The 27,469-nt window shown below is 36.3% G+C and overlaps 2 protein-coding genes across 4 annotated transcripts; one reads left to right on the top strand and one right to left on the bottom strand.

Annotated features, from left to right (window-relative positions):
* Nucleotides 1-1,424: 1,424 nt before the first annotated feature.
* LOC119998674 (PRA1 family protein A1-like) lies at nucleotides 1,425-6,055 on the top strand. Its single transcript, XM_038846038.1, has 8 exons — nucleotides 1,425-1,802; nucleotides 2,573-2,613; nucleotides 2,691-2,769; nucleotides 3,289-3,375; nucleotides 3,459-3,547; nucleotides 3,645-3,716; nucleotides 3,803-3,933; nucleotides 5,644-6,055. Exons 1-7 carry the CDS (start codon nucleotides 1,645-1,647, stop codon nucleotides 3,904-3,906), a joined length of 630 nt encoding a protein of 209 aa, XP_038701966.1. The 5' UTR covers nucleotides 1,425-1,644; the 3' UTR covers nucleotides 3,907-3,933; nucleotides 5,644-6,055.
* Nucleotides 6,056-18,758: 12,703 nt separating this feature from the next.
* Nucleotides 18,759-23,376, bottom strand: LOC119998417 (uracil phosphoribosyltransferase-like). 3 transcript variants are annotated; one of them, XM_038845746.1, is made up of 12 exons: nucleotides 23,122-23,374; nucleotides 22,930-23,022; nucleotides 22,737-22,815; nucleotides 22,071-22,129; nucleotides 21,789-21,866; nucleotides 21,405-21,486; nucleotides 20,854-20,902; nucleotides 20,554-20,615; nucleotides 19,606-19,673; nucleotides 19,387-19,442; nucleotides 19,246-19,293; nucleotides 18,759-19,075 (listed from the first exon to the last, which is right to left on the bottom strand). In XM_038845746.1, the coding sequence occupies exons 1-12, from the start codon at nucleotides 23,263-23,265 to the stop codon at nucleotides 19,024-19,026; spliced, it is 870 nt and encodes a 289-aa protein (XP_038701674.1). In that variant the 5' UTR covers nucleotides 23,266-23,374; the 3' UTR covers nucleotides 18,759-19,023. The 3 variants fall into 3 exon arrangements, 1 of the variants encoding a protein (XP_038701674.1); XR_005468235.1 differs by lacking the exon at nucleotides 18,759-19,075 and having other exon boundaries at nucleotides 19,251-19,293; nucleotides 19,535-19,673; nucleotides 23,122-23,376; XR_005468236.1 differs by lacking the exons at nucleotides 18,759-19,075; nucleotides 19,246-19,293; nucleotides 19,387-19,442 and adding an exon at nucleotides 19,784-20,430 and having other exon boundaries at nucleotides 19,626-19,673; nucleotides 23,122-23,376.
* Between the last annotated feature and the right edge of the window lie 4,093 nt (nucleotides 23,377-27,469).

Genomic DNA, 27,469 nt, shown 5'->3' with positions numbered 1-27,469 from the left:
AGTTGGTACGTTTTGCTCAAGTTATGTTACTGTTTCAAACAGTAACATACGATTTCAGATCTGTAATAATATTGAAACAGTAACATTTTTCTCAAATTTGTATGATCTCAGATCTCAAATTTTCAATGGCCGTTTTGAAAGAACCTGGTTGGGCATTGTAATTATCAATGAGGGGAGTCTAATGGTGGTGGTGACGTAGCAAACCGTCGTCGGAATCGTTTAGATTTGAGACATTTTCTTTTATGAAATATCAACATGAACATGTCTGAATGATTTGACAGATTATTTCCAGAATCAACACTCATAAGACTCAAGAAAATCATGTATCCAACATCTACACCTAATTGAAAACAAGAATAATAGAAACAACAGATATAAAGTCTTTTAAGCTTTAAATATTGAAGAAACAAATCTAGAGAGGAAAAGTAATCACTTGTGCATATATTTTTCAAATCCAACAGAAATGAATAAGAAATGATGAAGAAGAAGAAATAAAGAAAGAAAAAGACGAAAGAGATTGGAGGAAAAAGAAAGAGAAGAAAGAGATTTGTGGAAGACATGACATAGGTAGAGAGGTAAATTATTATTGCATTGGTACTTTATGTCCATGTCTCTTTTTATTAGACCTTAATGTCTAAAAATATATTAATGAGTACTGACTTGGCATTTTCCCCTGATTTTACATCCAACTAAGCTGTTTTGGTCCTACTTAAGTCTACCTTTTCCTATTCATTTTACTTTCATAGGGTCCGTTGGGGCACAATACTTGATAGCATCAGTATACCAAACAACAATTTTCAGTGCAAAAATTTCAAGATCATTTTTGAACAATTTTATAACATTTTTCAAATTGTTGTATATGAAACAATTATGGGACAATTTTCGCACACATACCTATTTTATCTTTGACTTTAGATTGGAGTGACAATAATACCTTTCATCCCTCTCCACTTTGCAGAACTCATCTCGCTTCCTCCTCCATGACCTCGACATCTCCTCCCAAATCTCCTCCACCTCCCAAACTCTGGTGCAGGCGAAAATAATCAGGGGTCATTCTTGGGTCATATCTCCACTTGCAATCTTGATTGTGGAGATCACGTATGTTCTTTCTCTAAGTGTAAGTCTCCCTAAGACGTATCCTCACTGTGAGGATTTTTGTTCTCTTACACAGTGTGGTGGTTTTCGGCACAACAATCAAGGACGCTTCACCGACCTTTGATGTCATCTCTAATGACTGGTTCACAAAAAAGAAGAAACAAGTGTTTATAGGTAGTGCGATCAAAATAATGTTTGATGGGTCATGTCCATATAAAAAACTTGAGTTGGCGGTATGGTTGGTTTATCACGCTAGTGTCACGCACCAGAGGTTCACGGTTTGAACCCGGGTCCCGGGCTCAGGCTTAGACAGACTGCTATTAATTTTATATTTATTTTATTTATTTCGTTAAGGTTTTTATCTATTGGCTTGGGAAATCGTCTTTCGACGGAATCGAAACGGGAAATTCCTCAAGCCAAGTCAAAATTCCATATCTTCATCTCGAACACGACCTCGATTCCCTCTTCAACTTCTCAACATCAATTTCGCAGTCGTTTGTGTAGAAATCAACTGCTAGGGTTTCGCAGAACCGCCAAGAATAACGACATATGGATTGGGGTAACGTGACCGCGGAGGATCTAATCGATGCGCTCCGTGAAGTTGACTGGTCATCGCCGCCCCGCCCTCTCCCTGAGTTCTTTTCCAGGTTCACGGTTCCTAGATCCTACGCCAAATGGAACAGCCGCCTCAAATGCAATCTATACTAGTACGTTCCTCTCTCTTCGTTTATACTTTGCAATTTGATCACGCTCTTTGTTTAATCTCATGTTCAGTTCTCTCAAGATCATCTCATTAGAAATGCAGTCTTCGCGATTGCGTAGTGTCGTTTCGATTACGCAATTTTCTTTCTGAATCGGTTATTGATTATCGTTTTCATGATCCGTTTAGTTGCTGAGGAAGTGAAAGGTAACTGAGGTTTACTCAATGAGGAGTATGCGAATAGATACGTAGTTTATTAATCCAATAAAGATTAAAAAAAAAGGTGGATTAAGAACAGGTGATCTTCAATGAGGATTATTTCAGTGGAGGGTGGCCTTTGGGCTTATATTTGTGTTCTTTGTCTTCTTTTTTGGTGAATAAATGTGCTGTGCTAATTACTTAATTTTCTTCTGCATTGAGAGGGGATGGTTGTGTTAAGGATTATTAGGTTTTGAATATTGAATTTCTTCCTGTCCATAGACTTCTCAGGGATCAGAAGTGCATATGGTCATCAGCCTACTAGTATTATACTATTATCTCGAATCTTTTCCCCCTAAATCAGTTTATATATGTTGAAAGTCTCATCATCTCCTCCACTTTAGTTTCTTAATTCTTATGTCTTTCTAGTAAGGGAGAGTAGGTGATTGTTCAATTTTTGCTTTCTTTATCTCAGCCATTCGAGAGAAGATTGAAGTAATTAATTACTCAAAAACCTTTAAATATACTGTTATTTCTTCATTCATAGCTGCTTATCTGATAATTTAAGTGTTTTTCCAGTTACAGGACAAACTACTTCATTATGATCATTCTCATCCTTGGTTAGTGAAAAGAGCTGATTTCATCTTTGACTCTTTGTTGTGTGTGTTTCCGTGTTTAACTTATACTGGCTCTACAGGTTTGGGTTTCCTTAGGAGGCCTCTTGCTATAGTGGCTGCTCTTTTAACAGCTCTTAGCATTGCATTTCTGAATGACAGGTAAGCATCTTAAACCTGGTTTTGCTCTTTGGTGGTGGCAGGAATTCCAGAAGTTACAGAAACGCCCCTTTTCCTAGCTGCAATGTACTTCATTTTGAGTATTGTTCTCCATGATCTCTTGCTACCATAGAAGAGGTCCTACCACATTTGAATCAGATCTGTTCTTTGAACTGACTGCCTAGTTTCCCAAACTTTTCCAAAAATAGAATCTCTTTATCAGTTTTGTAAAAGCATATATAGATTTTCATTTACGAAATCTGAAGTACTGAACAGATAAGTAGCTGGGAAATTTGTATTACGGATCAAGCTGGGATGTTCCTTTTGAGATAGCTGAGTTTGGTTTAAATTTGTATTGTGATTTATAAGATGCAAATTCAATCCTATAACATGCTGATGCTGCCAATTAATTTAGCTGGTGTTTGATGCCACGAAGGGCTCATTATGATTATTTTTCAAACTTTTGTCATAGTTGCTACCGTTTCTTCTCTAACCTATTGTTGCTGAGGCATTTTTCTACAGCTTTGCAGGTACTTTCAGTGAGAAGGTTACAAGAACTGTCAGGCAGTTTTCTCCACATTTAGCAGCAAAAATGAGGCCACCTCTTACGTGAGTTCATTTTGTATTTTTGTTACTCCCGTGCTTTCAAACATCAGCATTTGTTTCTTTATTATTGCTTTCCTCATTGACAGGCCTGTCATTCGTGGACGTCCATCAGCAAAAAGAGCAATTCATATATGTGGTCGTCCTCGTTGGGTGTTTGTCCTGATATTTTCTGCTGGTATTCAGACTTAAGCAGCTTTATGTTGGATATTTCAATTTGTGGTCAGAATTTGTATTAGATTTTCATTTTGATTGTTTTCCCTCTTGTTTTGCAGTGAGTTTTTTCCTTTGGTATGTTTCCTGTGGTCTCATTACTGTTTCTTGGGCACTTGCCGTTGGCCTACTTGGTAAGTTTTGTGCTTGTATGCTTTACTGAATTTTTCATAGCATTTCCTCTATTATTGATTTGATGAATTTATTCTCTCTTTCTCAGGCACTATTATCCATGCAAGCTTTAGAACGCCTAATCTGAAAGCACGTCTAAACACATTCCGGGAGGAATTTCGAGCAGTTTGGCGTAATTACAGTGAGCTGTAGGATTGGCCGACTCGGAGTTTGTAGGATGTCAGTAATTTGCTCTGTTCTTTTTTGTTTTTGGTTTTAAATTTACACCCTGCTTCCTTTACTTTCTGTTGATCATCATCGAATTCTTGTTTTGTCGATATGCAATTATGCATGTGGATTTTTCATCACCATTGTTGCATTTTTTGGTTTCTAGAAAGTAAACAGTAAACACAAGCTTTTATTGGCGTCATTGGGAATGTCTAGCGGTTCTCAGTATTTTCATTTTTTTTTTTAAATTTTGATATTTCTGTCAAGTTACGCAATATTATTCTCTTTTACAAGTAACCGAAATCATGGAGCTCGAGTCGAGTGGCACGCAACAGGGTTTTGATGGGTCATAGATTTGAGTCTTGCCTGAAGAAAACATGCTTGAGATGGCAACTTTTCTTTTTGCTATCACTTAGTATTATAAGGCAGTTGACTGTGATTCTTACTGTCTGATGGGCAATGAAGTATTGAGTGGCTTGGATGAATGATCTTCAAACATCCTGTTAAAATTATATCACTCCCAGCTGAGGGGAATATTTTTGTTTTTAGGAACTCCCTTAGCCAACTCATGAACAAAATAGGGTTGTTTGAGAGCTGGACTTGAGATTCTCCTACTATGGCTCTGCCCAAGCTTGTGGCTTGTATATGACTATGTTTTAGCTTACTGGAAAATTCTGCATAAACTCATCAGTTTTAGATGGTCCCTTAATTTCGTTTTCTTTCTGGCTTAGAAGTGGAGATTTCTTTTTTCTTACAATTGTGCAAGTGGTTTTTAATTGTGCAAGTGGTTTTTCTTACATATAAGGAATGCAAGTTTTTCACTGAACATAATGTTTTGTTTAGGTGCAATGCATTTGGTCAGTATGCCACTATGCCTCAGTTTGAAATGTCCAAGTGAATAGAATGCCTTCTTTTTTTTTTTCCCCTGATTGCACTGGTTCGGTAAGGATATTGCTTATGACATCTTTGTCATGATCTGATTACCATTATTATTTAGAAGGGGAAATTTCTTTTTCTTGCAATTGTGCTAGTGGTTTTTAATTAGTTTTCAACTATAGTTGATTTGAATGGGTCTAGCATCAGATGCACATATGGAATGCAAGTTTTTCACCGAACAAAAAATGTTTTGTTTAGGTGCAATGCATTTGCAGTGTGTTATAGCCTCAGTTTGAGATGTGCAAGTGAATGGATTATCGCCTTCTTTTTTTTCTTGATTGCACTGGTTCGGTAAGGATATTGCTTATGACATCTTTTGTCATAGTATGATTTACACTATTGTTTTTATTGCTGATGGTGTTATTGTGAGATCTCTTTCCTCTGCCTCTGATACTATGTTGTTGTAATCTTTGCTATATTTTGGGATCTTTTTTATTCTTTTTGTCTACTTGTTAGCTGGTACAATAATTATATAATCGTTTATTATTTCAAAATCTAAATCTGGTCCATTCTTGTCTATTTCTCTATTTAAAACAGTCATCTTAAGTTTTTGGGTGTTAGATGAGTAATTTAATTGATATAGTGTTTAAGTACATTCACTTGTTGATATCTTTTAAAATAATATTGGGTTGGTTAATGAAGTATTTTAATATCTTTCATGAGTTTGGAAGTTTATGTTAGAGAAATTATGGCATGTAGAAATTTTTATTTCTTTGCTGTCATACTATATATATTTCTCTGCCAAGTTTGATTGTGATAACATCAATTTTTTCCTGGGTTGTGTAGGGTTGTTTTCTTGATGGTGAAAAGCTCATTTAGGTGGTCGGTCTGAAGTTCGGTTCTGCTACCGCTTCTGTTGCTAGGAAATAATTCCATATGGCTGGACTTGAATTTTCAGGTGAAGGCTGGCCAATCTTTGCAGTTCATCTAGAGGGTGTAAATTTTCTGAGCCCCTTGTTCTGTAAAGAATTGTTTGATACTATAAACCCACATATTGGAGAACACTCGTCTTAATTTACCATGAGAACAGGAAGAGAAAAAGAACTGTAAGAGGATCTATTAAACAGTAAATTCAAACGTTTTTAAAGTTCTCTAGCCAGTTGACTAATCCTCTAGGGGCCTCTGTTTGTTTTGTTGCTCCTTGAATTAGTTTGTCTTGCATGATTTCTATGTAAGAATTTCTTGCTTGCTTGCGTTATTGTGAATGGTCTTTCCGAGTGTTTGGTATTAGGAATGGTAATCAGTCCGAGTGCGTGGCATCCTTTCCTGCTCCCTATCAATTTATATTTTGACTGTGGGATATCCCAGTTTGGAGCTGCAAGCAGGTTGAACTGAATTGCAGATTTTGTGACATGATTGTAATGCTGGAACAGTAAATATGTTTGTTTGTTGCTCGTTTATGATAGAGGAAGAAGAAATTTCTTTACAGCTGCTCCAAGTAAAGTTGAGACTTGAAAGAAAATGATATTGAGTAGCGCCTTGTGTATGTGGTTCAAACCACAATAGGGGATGCGCTCAGGGATGGTTAACCAGACATCCTTCTTGGAGGTGGAAGATCTTGCACTCATTAATGGAAAAGAATGAAATCGATGAAAGTTATTTTTTATGTTCTTCTGTGTGCCGAGTATTCCTCTTCTTTTAACACAAGGATTATGATCCCTCAAATACATCTGTGGTTAACCCTAGCTGAGTTTTCCTTCTTCCTTGAGTTGTCAAGGGAATGAAAAACAATAAGTTTATACGTGAAAGGTTTCATGTGGCCTTGAATGATGTCTATACGTGACTTTATATTGATAAAAAAGAGTGCAAAAGACTTCTTTGCCTTGCCTAATCGGCCACCTTCGCTGTTAAATTCACAGGCTGGTCCATGCTGTTTTGGTCTCCTGATGGATTCTTGATCAACAAGTAAATGAAGAACAAGAAGGATTGAGATAAATCTCAGTTTTTGTGTTTATATTCTTGGCTGCCTTACAATGAGAATGGTTGGCTCATATATAGCCATAAGCCTTTCTACTAAATGATAATGTAAACGTAATAATAATACTCCTTAAGTCAGGCCATGCAAATAGGCCTTGATTATTGAATTTAAATGCAGGTAAACTATAGCCATTAATTGTGAATATCCTCCATGAATGCTTCCGATCTCATCAGTCTTGATTTGCTTCCATAACTCCGGCAGTTAGTCCCCTTTCCATAGTTGTCGCATCTTGCATGGAATTCTCCATAACTACAGCATGACCCGTCTGTCCACGTGGCGTCTTGAACTGCTGCCTACGTGCACGATTGTAGGCATTCTTCAGTGTTCTTCCTTGGTCTTCATCATCTCCTTGAAGCTCATATGCACCGTTATATTCTAGAGTATCCTCTAAGTAATATTCTAGAGTATTCTCTAAGTAATAGTAATTAATAAGTAGTATCATTGATTAACCTATCTTGATGAGGAAAAGCAAAAAAACTAAGTGGTGCGGCCGTTCAAAGATGATGAGAAAATATTGGAGAAGGGAGAAGGGAGAAGTAGGAGCCGCAGCAGGAGGAAATCAAGATGGAGCATTACATGAAGTGGGTGCAAGCTTTGGCCACAGCATGGTTTCTCATGATGTTATTAGGTCTCATGTGTTGCTGTCTTACCGCCAATCCTCGCCGGAATGGAGATAGCGGTAGCTGCGCCTGTGATGGTGGAGGTTATGCTGGTGTTTGATGATATTTTCTGATATTAATTCATTCCATGAAAATCAAATAAGTTTTCTATTTTTATTAGAATTTTATGAAATTGATTAGTGGGATTAATTAGCATTTCTCTTCAGGTGACTATATTAATGAATTATTCTCCAATTACATTCTTTGAAATATATGTTATGACTTTGAAATGGGAAAGGCATGTGGTGGTTGAATCAGACGAACCATTCTCGTTTGGACCGGCCAAAGAATTCCTATTGATTTATTTGCACCCATAACTTAACTAAGTATATCCCCAGAAACTCAAACAAACCTTCATCTAATCATCTATAAACAACCCACTTTGACCATACTATTTGTCCCAAATCTTTTCCCTCCTCATTCTCTCCTTCTCTTCTTCCCTTTCCTAAACCCTAATCCCTCTCCGGTTCACGGCACCATCACCACCCAAATGGGTATTATTTGCTGCCTTGCTCAACTCTCCACATTCAAGGGCTATTAGCTGCCATACCTTGGAATAACCTTCTTCAATGTAATCATTTGTTGCTCATCAATATTTTTCGAAATTCCAGAGACATCGTAGAAACTCGAACACATTGCAAGAATATCTCTGCTGCTCCTTTCCAGTAAACATTGATTGTGCAGTCAAAGCAGACCAAGGGACAACATCCCTCTATGCATAATCAACAAAGAGTGCAATATAGAAGGGATTGAGAATTAGCGTTCAAGGGTGCAGATGGTGTTTTTGTGAAAAAACACAAGTAGGAGTGAACTCATAATTATTATGTTTTTAACTGAATTTTATTTAGATTGGGATGTATTTAATTAACCGAGGGGTACAAATGGTCCTCATAATTCCTATTACGATTGTTATGGGCTGTCGAAGGGCCTTGGGCTGTGTTGGGTTGGGCCAAGCGGGCTAACCCCATGTCATGCAATATAACTGACCCATCTAAGCCCGATTGCCCCAATGGGAACCGTTATAGGCCCAAATGTAGTCTCCTAAAGGAGTTTTCAAGTGGTTTTTTTAATTATGGCTTTAAGTTTTTAACGAGAACCTAAGACTCCTAAGACTTGATATCACTAAAATAACATTATTTTTGCTAATCATATTATATTTGATTTTATCTTTATGCTGTTCCTAAGAATCCTAAGACTTGATATCACTAAAATAACATTATTTTTACTAATCATATTATATTTGATTTTATCTTTATGCCGTTCGGTCAATTCAATCGTATAATTGTCATGATTCCGTGACAGTGTTTAAAACACTGATTTCTCATCTATTGAACTATTTCAAATAATGAAATAGATCTCATATATCTCCAGTATTTCAGCATATGATGACTAATTGTGTCTTATTTATAGGAATCATAATCTCGGACTAATAAAGTAAGTTCTCTTGTTGGTATGCCATTAGTTGACCACAATTTAATTAAATTCCAAATCTAGCTAGAGACAGAAAATGAAAAATATTCCCGGCCGGCATCGTAGGCCCAAATCAAATTAAAATAATTTATGAAGCCCAAATCAAATTAAATTAGTTAAATAGATAAAATGTAAGATAAAACCAAATAAAATCAAATTCAAAATAAAATAAAAATAAAATGAAAGAGATAATCTTTGATTAAGTGATTTCACTACAATACCCTTAAGGCCAAGGGTACATAAAGTAAATTCCACTTCTCCCTTTGCTTATAAATATCAAGCTCATTTGAAAGGAAAAGAAAAAAACAAGGAGAGATAAACTATCTAAAACTCTCTCAAATTTCCTTCAAGTTCAAGTTCTCTAAATCTGGAATTCTTAAAATTCTTTAAAGTCTCAAGTCCAAGTCAAGTCCCAGAAGTGAAAAGTTCAAGTTCTCTAAATCCGAAATTCTTAGAATTCCTTCAAATCTCAAGTCCAAGTCAAGTCTCGGAACTGAAAAGTCTATGTTCTTCAAGTCCCAAATTCGAGTCCAGCAATTAAATCCAACAGGAATTTATTACAAATTCGTAGAATTTGTTTGAAGTGTTCAACTAAAAATCAGAGGATTCCGTATTCGGGTGGAATACGTCAAGAGAAGAGATCAAGTCCAGTTTGATTTACATATTTGTAATTTGTACCAGGTTCTAAGTGTATTTAATTTACAATGAGAAATTTGTTGTGTACAAATTTCTGGCACGCTCGGTGGGAGACTCTTCTCCTCCCATCTTTCAGTGAAATTTATTAAATTCAGTCTAAGTCAAAACTGTGAAAGCCATGATTCCTTCAAAGGAGATTGATGTCACTGATGACGTCTCTCACGCAACTCGTACTCGAGTTAAAGTCGGAGAATCACAATTGATTTCTCATCTTAATAAATTCTCAAAAAATGATCAAAAGAAGTCTCATGTGAGTAAATCTAAATCCCATAAATCAAAAGAGACGGAATATGTATATTCCAGCTTATCGGGTGATGAATCGGAGTCCAAATCAAAGCTGAAACAAAAGAGGCAGAATATGTATATTCCAGCTCATCGGGTGATGAATTTGAGTCCAAATCTCATTCCGTGAAGTTGACATCACGGAAGTGGGGTGATTACACCTCTTCTTCAGAGCCTGAATCCGAATCCAAATCTCCCAAGTCAAAAGGAATGGAATATGTATATTCCAACTCCTCATATGAGGAATCCACATCACGTAAGTGAGATAATTACATCCCAACATCGGAATCAGAGATTCCTGTACCGATTATGATGACTGAGGCAACAAGTTTCGAAGATCAGGTGAAACAAATGAATGTCACCATTGATCAATTGACAAAGTCCTTAGAAGAGAATGTCAAATAAATTGTTGCACTCATAAACCGATTGGATTCCCTAAGACCAATCATGGAACCGAGCCATGAAACCTTTGTTTCACTAGAAGGTAAAGCTCCAGAAAGTTCAAATTCTCTTAAAGCTCAACAAAAGCAAGAAGAGCAAGATCGCGTGACAGCACAAAATGCTCTCTGCAATTCCACCAACTTATATGTTGCTTCACTCTCTGTTAATTAACTCCAAAACATGATTGCTGACACCATCCGAGCTTAGTATGGTGGAGCCCCACACTCATCTCTAGTGTACGCAAAACCATATAGCCGTCGGATTAATGAAATCCGCATGCCATGGGGTTATCAACCCCCTAAGTTCCAACAATTTAATGGGAAGGGCAACCCAAAGCAACATGTTGCTTATTTCATCGAAACTTGCAATAATGCTGGTACATTTGGAGATTCCATGGTGAAACAATTCGTGCGTTCCCTAAAAGGAGCTGCATTTGAATGGTATACTGACCTTCCAGCTGGCTTCATTGAAGGTTAGGATAAACTTGAGCGCGAGTTTCTAACTCGCTTTTATAGCACCCGACGGACAGTTAGCCTCCCGAAACTCGCAAGAATGAGGCAGAATAAAGAAGAAATTGTGGTCGAATATATTGAACGCTGGAGAAACCTTGTCCTAAATTGCAAGGAACGTATAAGCGAAAGTTCCTCCATCGATATGTGTGTTCAAGGAATGCATTGGGGGGTTACTATACAATCTTCAAGCTAATATGCAACCCGAGCCCATAACTTGGAAATCCAAATAGCAAGGCATGGAAGCTATTTGCCAAGTGACCCGCGTGAAAAAAGAGAATTAAAGAAAGAGGTGAAGAAGGATTCAAAGCCTTCACAGACTAAAGAATCCATGGCTGTTACTACCGACCCAGTTAAGATTTCTACACAGAAATCTAAATTCGAGTCCAAGACTTGTAAGGATCAAACTCAAATCAAGGAGCAACCAACCTTGAAACAAATGCAAGAGAAAGAATACCCATTTGCAGATTCTGAAGTGTCTGGAATTCTAGACCAATTACTTGAACAAAAGCTCATAGAGCTTCCCACTTCAAAGCGGTCGGAGGAAATTGGCCAAAATGATAATCCTAAGTACTGCAAGTATCATCAGATCTTTAGTCATCTGATTGAGAAATGTTTTGTCTTGAAGGACATAATCATGCGGTTGAATAGGGAAAACAAGATCGATCTTGATCTTACTGACAATGCTGAAGTTAATTGCGGAATAGCGGCTTTTGGGTCATTTGATCCCATTCCAATATCAATGGAAGCTCAAACGATGCCCTCGTCCCTAACTAACGAGGAATCATCAAATATAGAACTGGCTGATGAGCTTCCTGAAGGAGCTGTAAGAGTCCAGTTCATTGTAGATGGAGAAGCCACCGTTGTCTATGCATATCCCGAAATGCCAAGACCACAAGCTTCAAATAGGCCAACGTTATATGAAATTATGACGGATGATCTGGATGTGTGGGATTCGTCACCAGAAATGTATGATTTGTCCTCTGAAAGTGAAGACGAAGGTTGGATAGAGGTGAAAAGTAAAAAACAATGCCCATCACCAATTCGGTTTCTTCCAAGTCAAATACCTATTCCGAATAAGGAGTTTGGAAGAAGAGAAAATAAGAAATCTTGACCTAAGAATCAATTAAGAAGAAATCGAAGAAAGACACATGTTGATGTTGAGACCAAAATCACTCATTCAACTCCCCGAAAAGAAGTAACTCTTAAGGAATAATTTCCGAAAGAATAATTTCTAGATGAACATATGACATCATATGTGATCACTGCAATAGACTCTAAAGAGTCACATGAAGAAAGAGATGATTCGAAGAGGGAAGCCTCAGGCATTGAGAAGAAAGGAGTTGTTACTTCACTCCAAGAAATTTCCTCAGACATGAACATCTCAGAAGTCCTTGAACTCCCAATAGATACTTGTTTGGCGCTAGTTCAAACACTACTCTATCCGAAAGAATATAAAGGGAAAATATTTTTCCAAATTAGAAAAGTTAGTCCCGTTGATTGTATGACAACAATTACTTTTACAGATGATGACTTACAGCTTGGGACAATACTTCATAACAGACCACTTTATGTTAGCGGACTTATTCGAGAACACAAAATATCTCGAATCCTCATTGATTGTGGATCTGCTGTAAATATTATGCTGACTCATACAATGAGAAAGATTAAAATCTCAGTGAATGAGCTTTCTAAAAGCAAACTTACAATCCAAGGTCTCAATAAAAAAGGATAACATGTCATTGGCATAGTCCGATTAAAGATTGGGATGAATGACTTGATATCATCAGCTTTATTTCATGTAATTGACTCCAAGACATCCTATGAATTACTTCTGGGACGTGTCTGGTTACATGAGAATGGAGTAATTCCCTCAACATGGCACCAATGCTTCAAGTACATCGGTGGCAATGGGATGGAGTCATCCTCTCCAGCTTTTCTTTTCCTATGAGAAAGTGTAGATGCAATATTCTCAATAAGTTTAAAATCAGCACGTTCACTACTCTCCAAAACAGTAGTAGAAACGTTAAGCAATATGGGAGCCACTGTGGTGTCCCACTAGTTCTCATACTTCCGATCAATTTGATCGCACATGTTAGTACAGGGCCCGGAATATAAAATTCCGCCTTACTCCCTACTCTCGTTAGAGATAACCAACAATTGTAAAGGGTACTCGGATTCAATTCAAAAGAATGTATATTCGAAGACCCAGGATCGATTTGTTTAAATCCATGTTGTCTCGAAAATCGGTGTGGACTATACGCTTCCAATGTGTATGATGACCCCTAACGACATGGTAATAGCCAGGTCAAATACTCAACATAAATTCTTGAATCTCTTCTGACAGGCCTCCAACATCTGTTTGGTCACCAACTTGTTTCGGAGGATGATTCGCAACCCACTTAAAGTTTTTTGAGTCTATGTCTCCACGAAGAAGTTTCCTACAGTCTATCATGTTAGGCTCCCAAAACTGATAGACATTTAAAACTCCAGAATATCTCCTAAGTGTAGGGATGCCCAAAAGATGTGTCAATGATATCAAATATACCGTGAGGAAAATGCAATGCTACCCAGTCATAAAGAAAGTGTCCTGAAAATGATTGAGTAATTCTTCCAAGATCTTTTCTAGCAGAAGAAAAAGTCTGTGTAAGACCTTTATAAATACTCGCTAAAACAGGTGGAAACAAACTGTATCTTACACCTACAGCAATCCGGGAAGCAACTTTAAAAGTTGTAGGTCTTAAGTGGTCATCGCTTGATGGAAGAACAAATCGACAAAGCCAAATAGAGAGATATGAAGCTATCTCCGGCTCATCAATCTTTGTAGTAGATAATGCAAGATCTAACTCCAGTAAACATTTTAGATCTTTGATGTCTTCTAAAGACACACTTTGGTTCGAAATGACTATGAACCTCCACACTTTTGTTGTTGTTCCACTTTTTAGAAATTCATACTTTCCCAACTTTGATAATTTCTTATATTTTGAGTCTCTTCGAGGATTGGGTTTTTTGGAAACCCTATCAAGCCAAAAATTGATGCAGTCTGCATGCTTGATTCGATCAATATCCTTCTCTCCGGCTATATGCTGAAAAGCCTTAAAGAGAAAAAGACAAGAATCCGGAAGAGATTCTCCATCAGTGAGCTCCTTAAAACTCGGAATGACCTCTTCATAATAATCACCAAGTATAGACAATCCAGAAATATCTCGAATTTCCCAAAGAGAAATGCCAATTTCTCCATGCCTCGTCATAAAGGTATTGGTTTCAGGACACCATACTTCACATAAAGCCCGATATGCTGAAGGGGGACAATGATATTCCATCGTTACTGCTTTGATTGCTAATGATAAATCCTCCAAACCTAAGGAGTCTAGCAACCCGTCTGGACCACTCCCAAAATCCATTAAGATATGAAATCTCTTCTCTGTGGTTCAAAGATGTCCCCCATCTAATAAATTTGTTTCTAATATTCTCGGCAATCAAAGGTCGTGGGATAAAGTCATCCTCATTATGATGTGGTGCAATACACAAGTAAGGTAGGCCTGGACGACGGGCATCCGTAGATGCCAATTCCTTGGATATGCTAATCAAAGACATATTCAAACCTTGAAATTGATTAACGCTGGAGTTAGCAAAACGGCTAGTCATTGCACTGTTGACGTGAAATTTAAGATGACCCTGCATGCTTGTAGAAGAGTGAAGTCCAACAAAAGCCATCGGAAAACGAATTGTTTTCCCTTTAAGTTTGGGATTACTAGATTTTATAATTTATTGTGGATTAGAGTTTGAGTTACTCTCAAAATCCGTCTTCGGGGCTGAACGAGGTTTGTAGGAAGCCATATCTACATTAAAAAAAAATCAGCCGTTGAAGGAAATCTGAAAAAAAAAAATAATTATATGACGTCATCGCGCGATAAAATTTTGAACGTTCATATAAACTGATGATATGAAATTTAAATCTTAAGGAATAGACCATGATAGACTATCCTTAAGAAAGAATATATATATGTATATGTATATGTATATATGTATTCATAGGCATAGTGCAGCATCACATGCACAAAAGTCAAATTTCGTTGCTTTAAAACAAAACATATATATCATATATATATATGAGATGTAATAAAGTAATAGGAAAGCACGGGACTGGTGATGAAAAAAAGTGAAGTTGATATATAACAAAAGAAAGAATGTACCTTTTATGCGTGATGTGTGAAAGAAGGAGTATACCTGCTCTATGGTATACGTTGGCTTTATATAAGCCTCATTTCATTCGAATCTCCTTTATCAAGTAGGATTAGTTACAAGTTACCAAATACAAATCAAATTGTGATTAGATAAAACAAATTTTATTAGATAATTCAAGACTTAAATTATCTAGTATTTGATAACTTAAGTCTTGAGGGGGCATTTGACATTTGTAAACATAAAAAATTACAGTCCAATTAAATAAAAATAGTTGGCTTTAAATGGGCTCTAAATTAAAATAATTTATGAAGCCCAAATCAAATTAAGTTAGTTAAATTGATAAAATCTAAGATAAATTCAAATAAAATAAAAATAAAATCAAAGAGATAATCTTTGATTAAGTGATTTCTCTACAATACCCTTAATGTCAAGGGTTAAGGCCAAGGGTACATCAAGTAAATTTCACTTCTCCCTTTACCTATAAATACCAAGCTCATTTGAGAGAGGGGGAAAAAAACAGAAATTTGAACACAACAAATTTCTCAGTGTAAATTAAAATACACTTAGAACTTGGTACAAATTACAAATATGTAATCAAAGTGGACTTGATATCTTCTTTTGACGTATTCCACCCAAATATGGAATCCTCTAATTTTTAGTTGAACACTTCAAACAAATTCTACGAATTTGTTATAAACCCCAGTTGGATTTAATTGCTGGACTTGAATTTGAGACTTGAAGAACTTAGACTTTTCAGTTCCGAGACTTGACTTGGACTTGAAACTTGAAGGAATTCTAAGAATTCCGGATTTAGAGAACTTGAACTTTTCACTTCAGGGACTTGACTTAGACTTGAGACTTGAAAGAATTATAAGAATTCTGGATTTAGAGAACTTGAACTTGAAGGAAATTTGAGAGAGTCTTTAGATAGTTTCTCTCTCCTCTTTTTTTTTCTTCTCTTCCTTCCAAATGAGCTTGGTATTTATAGGCAAATGGAGAAGTGAAATTTACTTATGTACCCTTGGCCTTAACCCTTGACATTAAGGGTATTGTAATGAAATCACTTAATCAAAGATTATCTCTTTGATTTGATTTTATTTTTATTTTATTTGAATTTGATTTGATTTGAATTTATCCTAGATTTTATCCATTGAACTAATTTAATTTGATTTGAGCTTCATAAATTATTTTAATTTAGAGCCCATTTAAAGCCCACTATTTTTATTTAATTGGTCTGTAATTTTTTATGTCTACAAATGCCCCCTCAAGACTTAAGTTATCAAAGACTAGATAATTTAAGTCTTGAATTATCTAATCAAATTTATTTTATCTAATCACAATTTGACTTGTATTTGGTAACTTGTAACTGATCCTACTTGATATAGGAGATTAGAATGAAATTAGGCTTATAAAAAGTCAACGTATATCATAAAGCAGGTATACTCATTCTTTCACACATCACGCATAAAAGGTACAGTCTTTCTTTTGTTATATGTCAACTTCACTTCTTCTTTTTTCATCGCCAATACCGTGCTTCCCTATTGCTTAATTGCATCTCATATATATATGATATATATTTTGTTTTAAAGCAACGAAATTTGACTTTTGTACATATGATTCTGATTCTGCACCATGCCTATGAATACATACACACACACACACACACACACACACACATATATATATATTATTTCTTAAGGATAGTCTATCATAGTCTATTCCTTAAGATCTAAATTTCATATCATCAGTTTATATAAACGTCTAAAACTTTATCGAGCGATGACGTCATATAAAAATAAAAATAAAATCAAAGAGATTTGTACACAACAAATTTCTCAGTGTAAATTAAAATACACTTAGAACTTGATACAAATTACGAATTTGTAAATCAAAGTGGACTTGATCTTTCTTTTGACGTATTCCACCCGGATACGGAATCCTCTGATTTTTAGTTGAACACTTCAAACAAATTCTATGAATTTGTTATAAACCTCAGTTGAATTTAATTGTTGGATTTGAATTTGAGACTGGAAGAACTTAGACTTTTCAGTTCCGAGACTTGACTTGGACTTGAAATTTGAAGGAATTCTAAGAATTCCAAATTTAGAGAACTTGAACTTTTCACTTCCAGAACTTGACTTAGACTTGAGACTTGAAGGAATTTTAAGAATTTCGGATTTAGAGAACTTGAACTTGAAGGCAATTTGAGAAAGTCTCTAGATAATTTATCTCTCCTTTTTGTTTCCCCTTCTTTTCCTTTCATAGACAAAGGGAAAAGTGAAATTTACTTGATGTACCTTTGGCTTTAACCCTTGACATTAAGGATATTGTAGTAAAATCACTTAATCAAAGATTATCTCTTTGATTTTATTTTTATTTTATTTGAATTTGATTTTATTTGAATTTATCTTAGATTTTATCCGTTGAACTGATTTAATTTGATTTGGACTTCATAAATTATTTTAATTTAGAGCCCATTTAAAGCACACTATTTTTATTTAATTGGATTGCAATTTTTTATGTCTACAACTCTATAATAGCTCAGTTGACGAGCTGGGTCGCATTGTATTCTCGAACCCCGAATTCGAACCCCAACCATCCCCTTGTTCACAAAAAAAAAAGAAAACCTTGTTATCAGTCCCTTACAAACAAAGGAACCTTGTTATTAGTCAAACAAATGAAGTCAGGTGGGCATTAAAAAAAAAGTTCCCTATAAAATGGAATTTTAAGCTTGTGGACCACCAATTAAAGAATCTTCTCAACCATAAGATGACATCTATATTACATATTTTACAGATAGTGACTTCATTAACACTAAAAAATAACACTTCGTGCACAAGACTCCCACAATGGGTGAGAGTCCGGGACAAGCAAGATGTATGTAGACCTTAAGAGATGATTTTCAGGAATTGAACCTGTGACCTCTAGGTTACATTGCCTTAAAAAAAATATAAACTTCCAGATATTTTATGTTCTTTACAGTTTACTTACTGATATATGGTATGGTATAATTGTATATATAAGACTGTCCGTCCTCAACGTTTCTCACGCTTCACAGATGAAAGGTACTTCCATTGCATTATTAGCTCGTGGCTCTGTGTTTGCTGTGGTTCTAATAGTGATATATCTCTGCAAACTATGTGATGGAAACAGAGAAAAGATTGACATCGAAGGCAGGGACGCTAAGGATGAGAAGGCAGGCAATTCAGCCAGAACTGGTGAAAACAATGGCAAAGAAGATGACAGTAGCAGCAGCAGCTGGAGTGGTGGGTGAAATCCAGCTTTATCAGCCTTTCTGCATCTAATTAATAATATGCTGCATATGATACATATGTTTTGTTATCTTCGTTTATGCCGGTCTCCATGTGTACATATATATACAGGGACCTATTTATGTGAAGCAAAGTTATCTCCTTTCTTTTGTCAAAGTAAAGTAACTGCCTTCTACTTCTAGCTTGTGAAGAGTCATTGTTCGCTTTAATGGGCACTGTTGGTCTGTTACTATTTGAATCCACCTTCTTCAGGTCTAACAGATTCATCATCTTTATTCATATGACATCTAAACCAGTTCATACTAGCATCTTTGATTCCTTCAGGAGCCCTACCATTCTCCAATTCCTTCAATAACTCTCCATTAAATGCCAGGTACGATAATAAGGGGCTACTAAGAAAAACGTGTAGGATAACAAGGGGCCCTTGAACTAATCAAATTAAGAATTGTATATTTCAATTCTTCATAAGAAATATAGGGTTTATTTTTCCAGTCGGCTCCTAGAACTAATCAAATTAGCAAAGCAAGTTAAATGGCTGCTGGTAAGAACTTAACAAACCTTGAAAACTGATGAAGAGCTACATCAAAATTGCAAGAGGTGATCATATCGAACTGGATGCGTGCAAGTTGTTGGTTGACGAATCTTTCCATTTTGATGGACAAGTTGGATGACTATGTACCAAAGCTACGATCTCCTGCATCTCCAAGTCCAGGAATGATGAACCTGAAAATCATCAATTAACATTAGACTCATATCGGATGTCCAAAGGGCAAACTTATATGGTGTCGTTCTCGGTTATCAGAAAAAAAATAAATAAAAAATGAAAGAAGCATGTTAAGCACCTATTAGTCTATACATATTATAGACTGATAATAATGATTATGAAGCATTACCCTTCTTCATTTACGGTGGGATCAATGATTCCAGTGTACACATGAAGCCTGGAGATGAAAAAACCAGAAGATACTAAAACATTTAAGAAATATTCAAGTTCCAACAATTAACAATGACATTTGATTGACAAATATTATTACCCAGGAAACTTCTCACTGAGCTTCTGAAGGGCAGGAGGAGCAGCTACAGCCGATATCTGTCATACAGCAGTTATGTACTTATGTTCAGTCGTGCACAGATTAAAGAAATAACCGAAACCGACCAGAGCGTGCAAATCACAAAAGTAACCATATGCAAGGTGCCTACTTGAAGAGTGAACAACACTTCATGTTTAACAGGTTTGAGTGAAAAATGCTTACCACTTTAATTTGCTTGTTATCAACCCCACATTCCTTTATGAGGTTAAGTGCTGCCACTATTGTGCCACCTGCACTTAACGACCAAAAATAATATCAAACTTGCACAGACTCAGTACTACTGAGTCAAGTAGAGCTAGAACTACAAATGCCAACAAAGGAAGTAATTTAAAAACATCACCTTGTGGCTTCGCACTATTGCACATACACATGTGAATCGCACTAACTATCCTGAGGTTAACATTGTTGCACATACACGTAAAAACATAGAGTTGTGCAGTAATGCAATGAACATGCAAGCGAAAAGCGAGGCATAGAAAGCAAGATTGAGATTTTTCTTCAGATTGGGGAAGAGGGGTGGAGAGATATCTCATGCTGTGATGGACATCAAAAGTTCAGCGCATGACATTCTCTTAATCATTCACACAACAAAATTTGAATGCCAGAAAATTTCTGTCATCCAAAGTTTAAAGTTTATTGTTTGTTGTGGCCTTTAATAAGAGAAAGAAAAAGACCAGAAACAAATTCTAAAGGCTGAAATATATCCCCATCGGACAGAGTTAGACATGTATGTTAAGACAGCAAAGCATCTTTAGCTAGAAAGAGACAGACACCTCCATTTATGGCACTATTGTGGCCTCTTATTTATTTTCTAGATACAAACTTACAAATGGTAGTAGAAACATATTTCCTTATATGCAAGATTGTACAACAATAAGGCACGTTACTTATAGTACCTACACAAAGAGAGGTATACGTAGTTGACCATTCAATGCTGATGGAAAGTCAAATAGTCAACACAAAACACAGAAAAGTTGAATCTCCAACCTAATAAAGGATAAACGGAGAACTATTAAGTTATGAGAATAAAACCAAACGTGTCTTCATTTAGAGGAGAAATCTCTAAACTAGAAGTTGACATCCATGATATTTATAGAGTGTTACTGTTACCTGTTGCCAACATAGGATCCACCACAATCACTCGAGACTCTTCCAGAAATTTATCAGGTAAACTGAAAATACATTGCAGAATATAAGGGAGTTGCATCAAGACTTATGCAAATAAGAAAAAAAATTCAGGATGGATAGAACTTAAAATAAACGCCGAAAAGAATGGCATGAAGCATAATACAAGAATCAAAGTTCTTGTCTAAGAGCGTGACTAGGCGTCTAGCTGCACTTAAACTAAAATTGTGATTTTACAAGGAATGAGGAAATTCTGATTAAAAATGTCTAAAGTAAAATTCTTACTTGTTCAAATATACTGTTGGCTGAAGCGTCTCCTCATCTCTGCTTAGTCCTTAATATGCAAAAAAAAGAAAAGAAACATAACTAACCCAATGCATCACCAGAATGAAGAAGAAGAAGAGGACAAAGAGTGCTCGGTTGGGGTCTTTTTGGATGGTTGGCTATCTGTTCTTAAACTTTGGTTGAGTGGATCTTGTTCCAATATCTTTGATAGTCTCAGATCTTGCCAATGTAATTTTGGTTCGCTCTTGGGTTGCACTTGCACATTTGCACCCCCTGGTGCCGTTAATAAAACCTTTTCGATTCCAAAAAAAGAAAAAGAAAAAGAAGAAAAGACATGAAATTTTAATTTTAGATAGAATGACAGAAAAAATAGTCAACCTCAAATCTAGTTGAAGCAAGAAAATATCTTGTTAGGGGGAAGGGATATTGCAATTAGCACCTATGACTGCTATTGCAATTTGCAAGTATGAGGAACTCTTACTGCTCATTCTGTTTCCTTTTCACCCTGCATTACATTCCTTGGAAGATAGATTTCATGGCGAAATCCTTACCCAGATGATATGTTTTTGTTGCTGGAAAGATTGATGATGCATTTTCTGCCAAAGCAAGGCCAGCTCTCAAGATTGGAACAACCTGCAAAACTAGAAAAACAAAATATCAGTTAATGGGTTTCAATCGTTTGATTAGGATGACAATAGATTGTCATTAAAGCTTATTTAGCCAGGTTAGCATAGTCTGACAAAACAAGAACCGCTGTAGATATGCATCACATTAAATGTATGGAAATTTTAAAAAATACTAAGAAGGCGGACCAAAAGTAACTTTTATGGAAGCTTTATAGACTTGATATTTAATCATACATACATCACTATTTAATAAAAAAACAATAGGAGAGAAAAAATAAGAAAGAAAAACATATAATATCATTTACTCACCGCTACAGGCTCCCTAGGGTCAATAAATTCAACAGAAGCAACACCCATTGGTGATTGGATCTCTCCTGTGACAGTAGGCTGGTAGTAGTAAAAGCACAAAAATGTGAGCACTTACTATCAGTTATAAGATTTAAGCAAAAATTAGAATAACATAATCTTCCAGGATAATAAAAGTGACATGCTTTCACAGCAGGATTTTGTTGGCAATTAAAAGGCCCACCAAAAAGGAACCATTTAGCTGAAAAGAACAAATATCTTTCTTGAGAAGATGGAGAAGCTCACCAGCCAATCCCTCGATGCCTCATACATAAGCAACCTGCCCAACTCAGCCATTGCATTCCCTATGAGAATTCAGTATAGGCATGAGATACATTATAATATTAGAAACAAATCCTACAAAGTTTCATAAACTTTACAAACCACTAATCAAACTATCTTCTTTAAAGGTTTCTTAAAGCATATTGAGGTATTCATAAACTTTAATACAAATGGAAAGAGCGACGGAAATGAAGATGTTCATCGTTTAGAAGTGCTACAAAATACATGGTTCAACAGAGCAATAAGACTTAAAAAAAAAGATAAAACATCTTCTGTGAAGATGCTACCACTTCTGTGCTGATGCTGCTCGTTTCATTCGGTTACATTTCAACATAATGATTTAGGATTAAAAAAAACTGCAGAATATACTTAACTATACCAGTACTAGCACCCTAAAAACTACCATTACATAGCAGCGGAGACACAATATGTCAAACCAAGCATAACACTATTGCACAGATTTTCTGTGCTTCGGCAGGATAAAACAAATGCATGTGCCACAATAATTTCTTATTTCTGATTAATTGGATTCAATTCCCAATACAAACCCATCTTTGAGAATGGCAAACCCTGCGTGGAATCAGGAAAACATAATTACAATGTAGTAAACATATAAAGGGTCAAACTTACTGTAAATCGGACAAGGAGTTTGTTCATTCCTCAAAACTGAAACCCAGTGCTTGATCAACGGATGTGGAGGCACAAAAACCTTCAAATTTTGCAAAAAAAAAAAAACACATTCATTTGGTTCGATCATCAAACCACACCAATTTATGCGAACAATCCAACGTATATTCAGAACAGAGAGATGAAGTGAACTCACGAGCATTCTGTCCTCTGAGACGGGTTTCTCTTCAGTGGCCACGTGAGACCTCACAGGAACAATGCTACGGCGCCTACTACTCAAACACCATATCTAACGAAGCACAAAAAGACGATAACATTAACAAAAAAAGCAGAGGAGAGAGTGTGTGGTGGTGCTTTCCTTCTGTTTTTTTCTTGAAATCATGTTTACCTTTTTGGGAAGCAAAGGTGAAGAGGAGAGAAGGAGATGATTATGTAAGAGAAGAGACGGCCTAGGGTTTCGTAGCTGACATTTGGGAGTGAAACGCGGCGTATCGGACGGACATCGGACGGAGAAATAAGCGCGGCAAGCCATGCATCCGATCCCAATCTCGGCGAACCAGGGAGAGAAGATATGTTGGGTTCACGAGAGGCGCACATTTGGTGCGATGACAGTAAGGTTCGGTGAGGCCCACTGACTTCTTCTCGACGATCGACCTTTACCCAATTGGGCTTAAAAATGTCGCGAAGGTCCGGTGAGGCCCATGGACTTCTCTACTGGAGGGAGGCCCATGGGCTTCTACTTAACCTCCTGCCTGATTATCCAAACAATTATTTGGGTTTGTGTTGTTCAAGTTTTTGGATTTTAGTTACTTGGGAAGAAGAAGGAAAGAAAAAGGGCGAGTGGCAGTGGCACTCTATTTTATACTATCACATTTTTTAAGAACTGTACAACAACATTCTTTGAGAAATGTTGAAATGCAGAGTACAGGCCGAGATGCCATGATCATGGCATCATCTGATTAGTCAAAGGAGACACCTTTCTTTCAAGCGTTGACACGTGTTGAAGTAACATGAAAAAAAGTGTGTTTCGCCACATTGGGCAGTATTGCTTGACTTTGTTTCTCCCGTGGCCATGATGATTGAGAGATATCCCTCGCAAACGCGAGGTTATATACTTCTATCATAAGTAATAAGACTATGGTCAGTTTTAGGTTATGTCGTATAAGTGTGTAACATGTTTACGACATATTTATATATCCAGGTCTAGGGATTACCATTTGACTCGCAAGCTTAGGCCCGACCTGACCCCTTAACAAGCTTGGGCTCCATTTTTAGGGTCGGGCCCGGCCCGAGCCTGACCCAAACCCGACATTATTTTTATATATATATATAATATGTATATATTTACATATATACATACATACATATACATACACATACACAAACAGTGCACTGTGCACTGTCTATATATATATATATATATATATATATATATATATATATATGGAGGAATTCTCATATAAGGGTCTAAAGTAAGAGTGTAAAATAAGGGTCAGTTTTTAATGGTGTGGATGAGTGTGATGACATGTGGGGCCCATTACTTTGTATCCCACATGTTTCAAATCAATGGTGTAAACATACACCCTTATTTTACATCCTTACTTTAGACCGTTATGTGAGAATTCCTCTATATATATATATATAATATATATATATATATATATGTGTATATATATATATTATTGCAATGTATGTGTATATATATACATAATACGTATATATTACACATATGCATATATATAATACATTTTCCTCAAATAATACATATATAAATATTATACAATAAAAAATTCGGGCCTTGCCCGAGGCCCGACCCAAAAGCCCGAGCCTGGCCCGAAGCCAGATCCTCAAAGTAGGGCCCAGGCCTCATATATTCGAGCCAACTCGGCCCAATGCCAAGCCCTATTCAGATCTTAACTCAGATTGAATTTCAGATGTACCTAATTGACCGAACTCATTGTGGTTTGAAGCTGGATAAGTAAATTGGACAATAAACTAATCTGGGTTAGGGTCTAGATAAGTAAATTGGTTGTGTTTGGACCCGGACCCACTTTTTAAACTGGACAGATTATTTTGTTTGGATCCATATTTCCAACGTATAACTTATATTCAAACTTGATTTAATCCGAGTGTAAAATATTCGGTTATCCAAACCTGACATAATTTTGACACCTCTAAATAAGACCATTACCATATAGACAATAGAAAGACTGTGGTCTATATATATATATATATAATGGCGCAGCCGAACCGCCTCGTAAAACCAGTGGTACTGGAGTCACATGCTGCCTTCAAACACCACGCTCCACAATGTCTTTTTCTCGAATGAATTCTTCTTACTTTAGTGGATCCTAATGACCCGAGCTTTCGTCCGCAAGTCCAACTGTCCAAGGGTGTCGTTGTCAAGCTGACTTTTGTTTTGTCCATAAGAAAAATATGATTCTGATTTATATACAAATGATGACTCCAATTTGCTTTTCTTTTTAACTTGTATGCTATTATATGTGCTTTTTAAAGTGTTTTCTAGGGCTGAGACTGGGTCGGTTTTATAAATCATTATCGGTAAACCGATCCATTATCGGCCGTCTGATAATCAACCATCAACCAACCCACATAGTCAGGTCGATAATATCACCCGACCCAGAAATAGATGGGTTGGTTGATGGTTTTTAAAATACCGTATCATCGGTTGGCCGATAATTATCGGCCAATCGACTATTTTAAAGAAAATAAAAAAATAATACTAATAATTGTAGTTTTGTTATTGTTACCGGCCATTATCGGCCAACCGATCCATTATCGACCGGCCGATAATCTACCATCAACCGATCCGAAAATGTCGGTTGCCAAGCGTCCCATAAAAGTCAGGCAGATAATGGTTTTCACATTTGACCGAAATCGGTTGGTCGGGTCGGTTGCATTATTGGCCGATAATCAACCGACCCGACCCAATCTCAGCCCTAGTGTTTTCTGTAAGAATTTGGATCTCCTCAAATTTAAAATTATGAATGATTTGATTAGTGTATGTTCCGGTATTATTTGGTTTTTCTTTCTTTATAGATTATTTGATATCCTATGATCAATCAATGAATTTATTGGTCTTTGCTATGGCATTATTTTTTCTTTAAATTCAAGAGACATTGCAGTTATAGACCGTATTAAAAAATGTAAACATTCCCACTTGCATGCACAACAATTATATCTTAAAATGTTTATAGGTGATATGTTTTTAGTACACGTACATGGGGTGACAAAAAGTCGATTTTCAGTTGGATAACATCACATGTTTACGAAATATGTACATGTCCGGACCCTAACTCAAATTGTATTTTGGACATACTTAATTGATTAAATCCGGATTGGTTTAAATTCAGACAATAACCTCATCCGAGTTAAGGTATGAACAAGTAAACCAAATAAGATTTATGCATTTGTACCATAACTAAGTTTTAAACTGAACAAGAATTTTTTGTTCGTCCTAGATTTCAGACATATAAGTTATGTCCAAACTTAATTTAGTCCGGATTGGACAAATTCAGTCATCTGGACAGAGATTCAACATTTTTACCAATTTTTTTTTTTTTATGTCTCTTCTCCCTTTAAGATTTGTACAACTATCCTTATTGGCTCACTATGTTATTATCAAGAACACACTATTAGTTTTAATTTTTTTCTCCTTATCAGGAACACACTCTCCAAGACGTCAATCAAAGGTGCAAAAATCACCAGCTCCAGCCTCATGGATCCCCGCTCTATGTGGCCGACCATCCTGCTCCATGCGTCTAACCAAGCCTGCTCCATACATCCAACCAAATCCGCTCTATTTGGCTGACTATGTTCGCTCCATGCGAAATGCTGACCATGACCTGAGAAAGCAGGTTCCTAGACTCAACCCAAGGAGGGAAGACTTCACTCAGAAACTTCCTAAGCATCAAATCCAGTGTGCATTCAAATCCAAAGGGTTTAAATTCAAACTGGGTAAGATCCAGAGAAATCACTACAATTCAAATTTCAAATCTCAAACAACGATATCAAATGAAAACTCTGGAATAAGAAAATCCCAACTAATATACTCCACACCACTATATAAGGAGCATCAGACAAAGGCGAAGTCTTACCTCACATGAAACTGCCAAAGAAGTATAAACCAAACAGGAGGTTTGACCTCTAACCAAAGATTAGGTTTTACCTCGCATGAAATTACCAAAGAGGTATCAAATAGTTATACAAAATAGAATTAATTGGATTAATCCTATTTTGTCCGTTACACAAATAGTTACACAAAATAGGATTAATTGGATGTCCGGACAGTTGAATCGAGGGGCAAAAAGGTCAAAGAATCTTGAAGCTACAGCCCAAAAATGGAAATTTACACAAACTGTCCGGACACCTTATAATCCGTCTGGACAGTTGGATCCAGAAGCTTTAATTGTCCAAACAAATTTCTCAATCGTCCGAATAGTTTCCCGATTTCTGCACTTCGAGAATAGATAATTCAACTGGGTTTTTGGGTATTTCTAAAATGTAACACAAGGGAGAAAGCTTTGTAAGGGTAGATAGGTAATTACACTTGTAAAAAGAGGAGAAAACCCTAAGATTTGGGTTTTTGCCTCATTCATACACTCTTGAACATCTAGCCTCCATTGTAGTTTCTATCTTTCTCTGTAGATTTTGTCAAGCTTCTCGGGATTTTGATTGTAAACATTGATTTTCTTCTATAAAATTGGTTGTTTTCT

Source organism: Tripterygium wilfordii, chromosome 5, assembly GCF_013401445.1.
Source record: "Tripterygium wilfordii isolate XIE 37 chromosome 5, ASM1340144v1, whole genome shotgun sequence".
In the NCBI taxonomy this organism is placed as follows: Eukaryota; Viridiplantae; Streptophyta; class Magnoliopsida; order Celastrales; family Celastraceae; genus Tripterygium; species Tripterygium wilfordii.
Note: the sequence above shows the minus strand (reverse complement) of the source record. Positions and strands in the feature narration are given on the sequence as shown.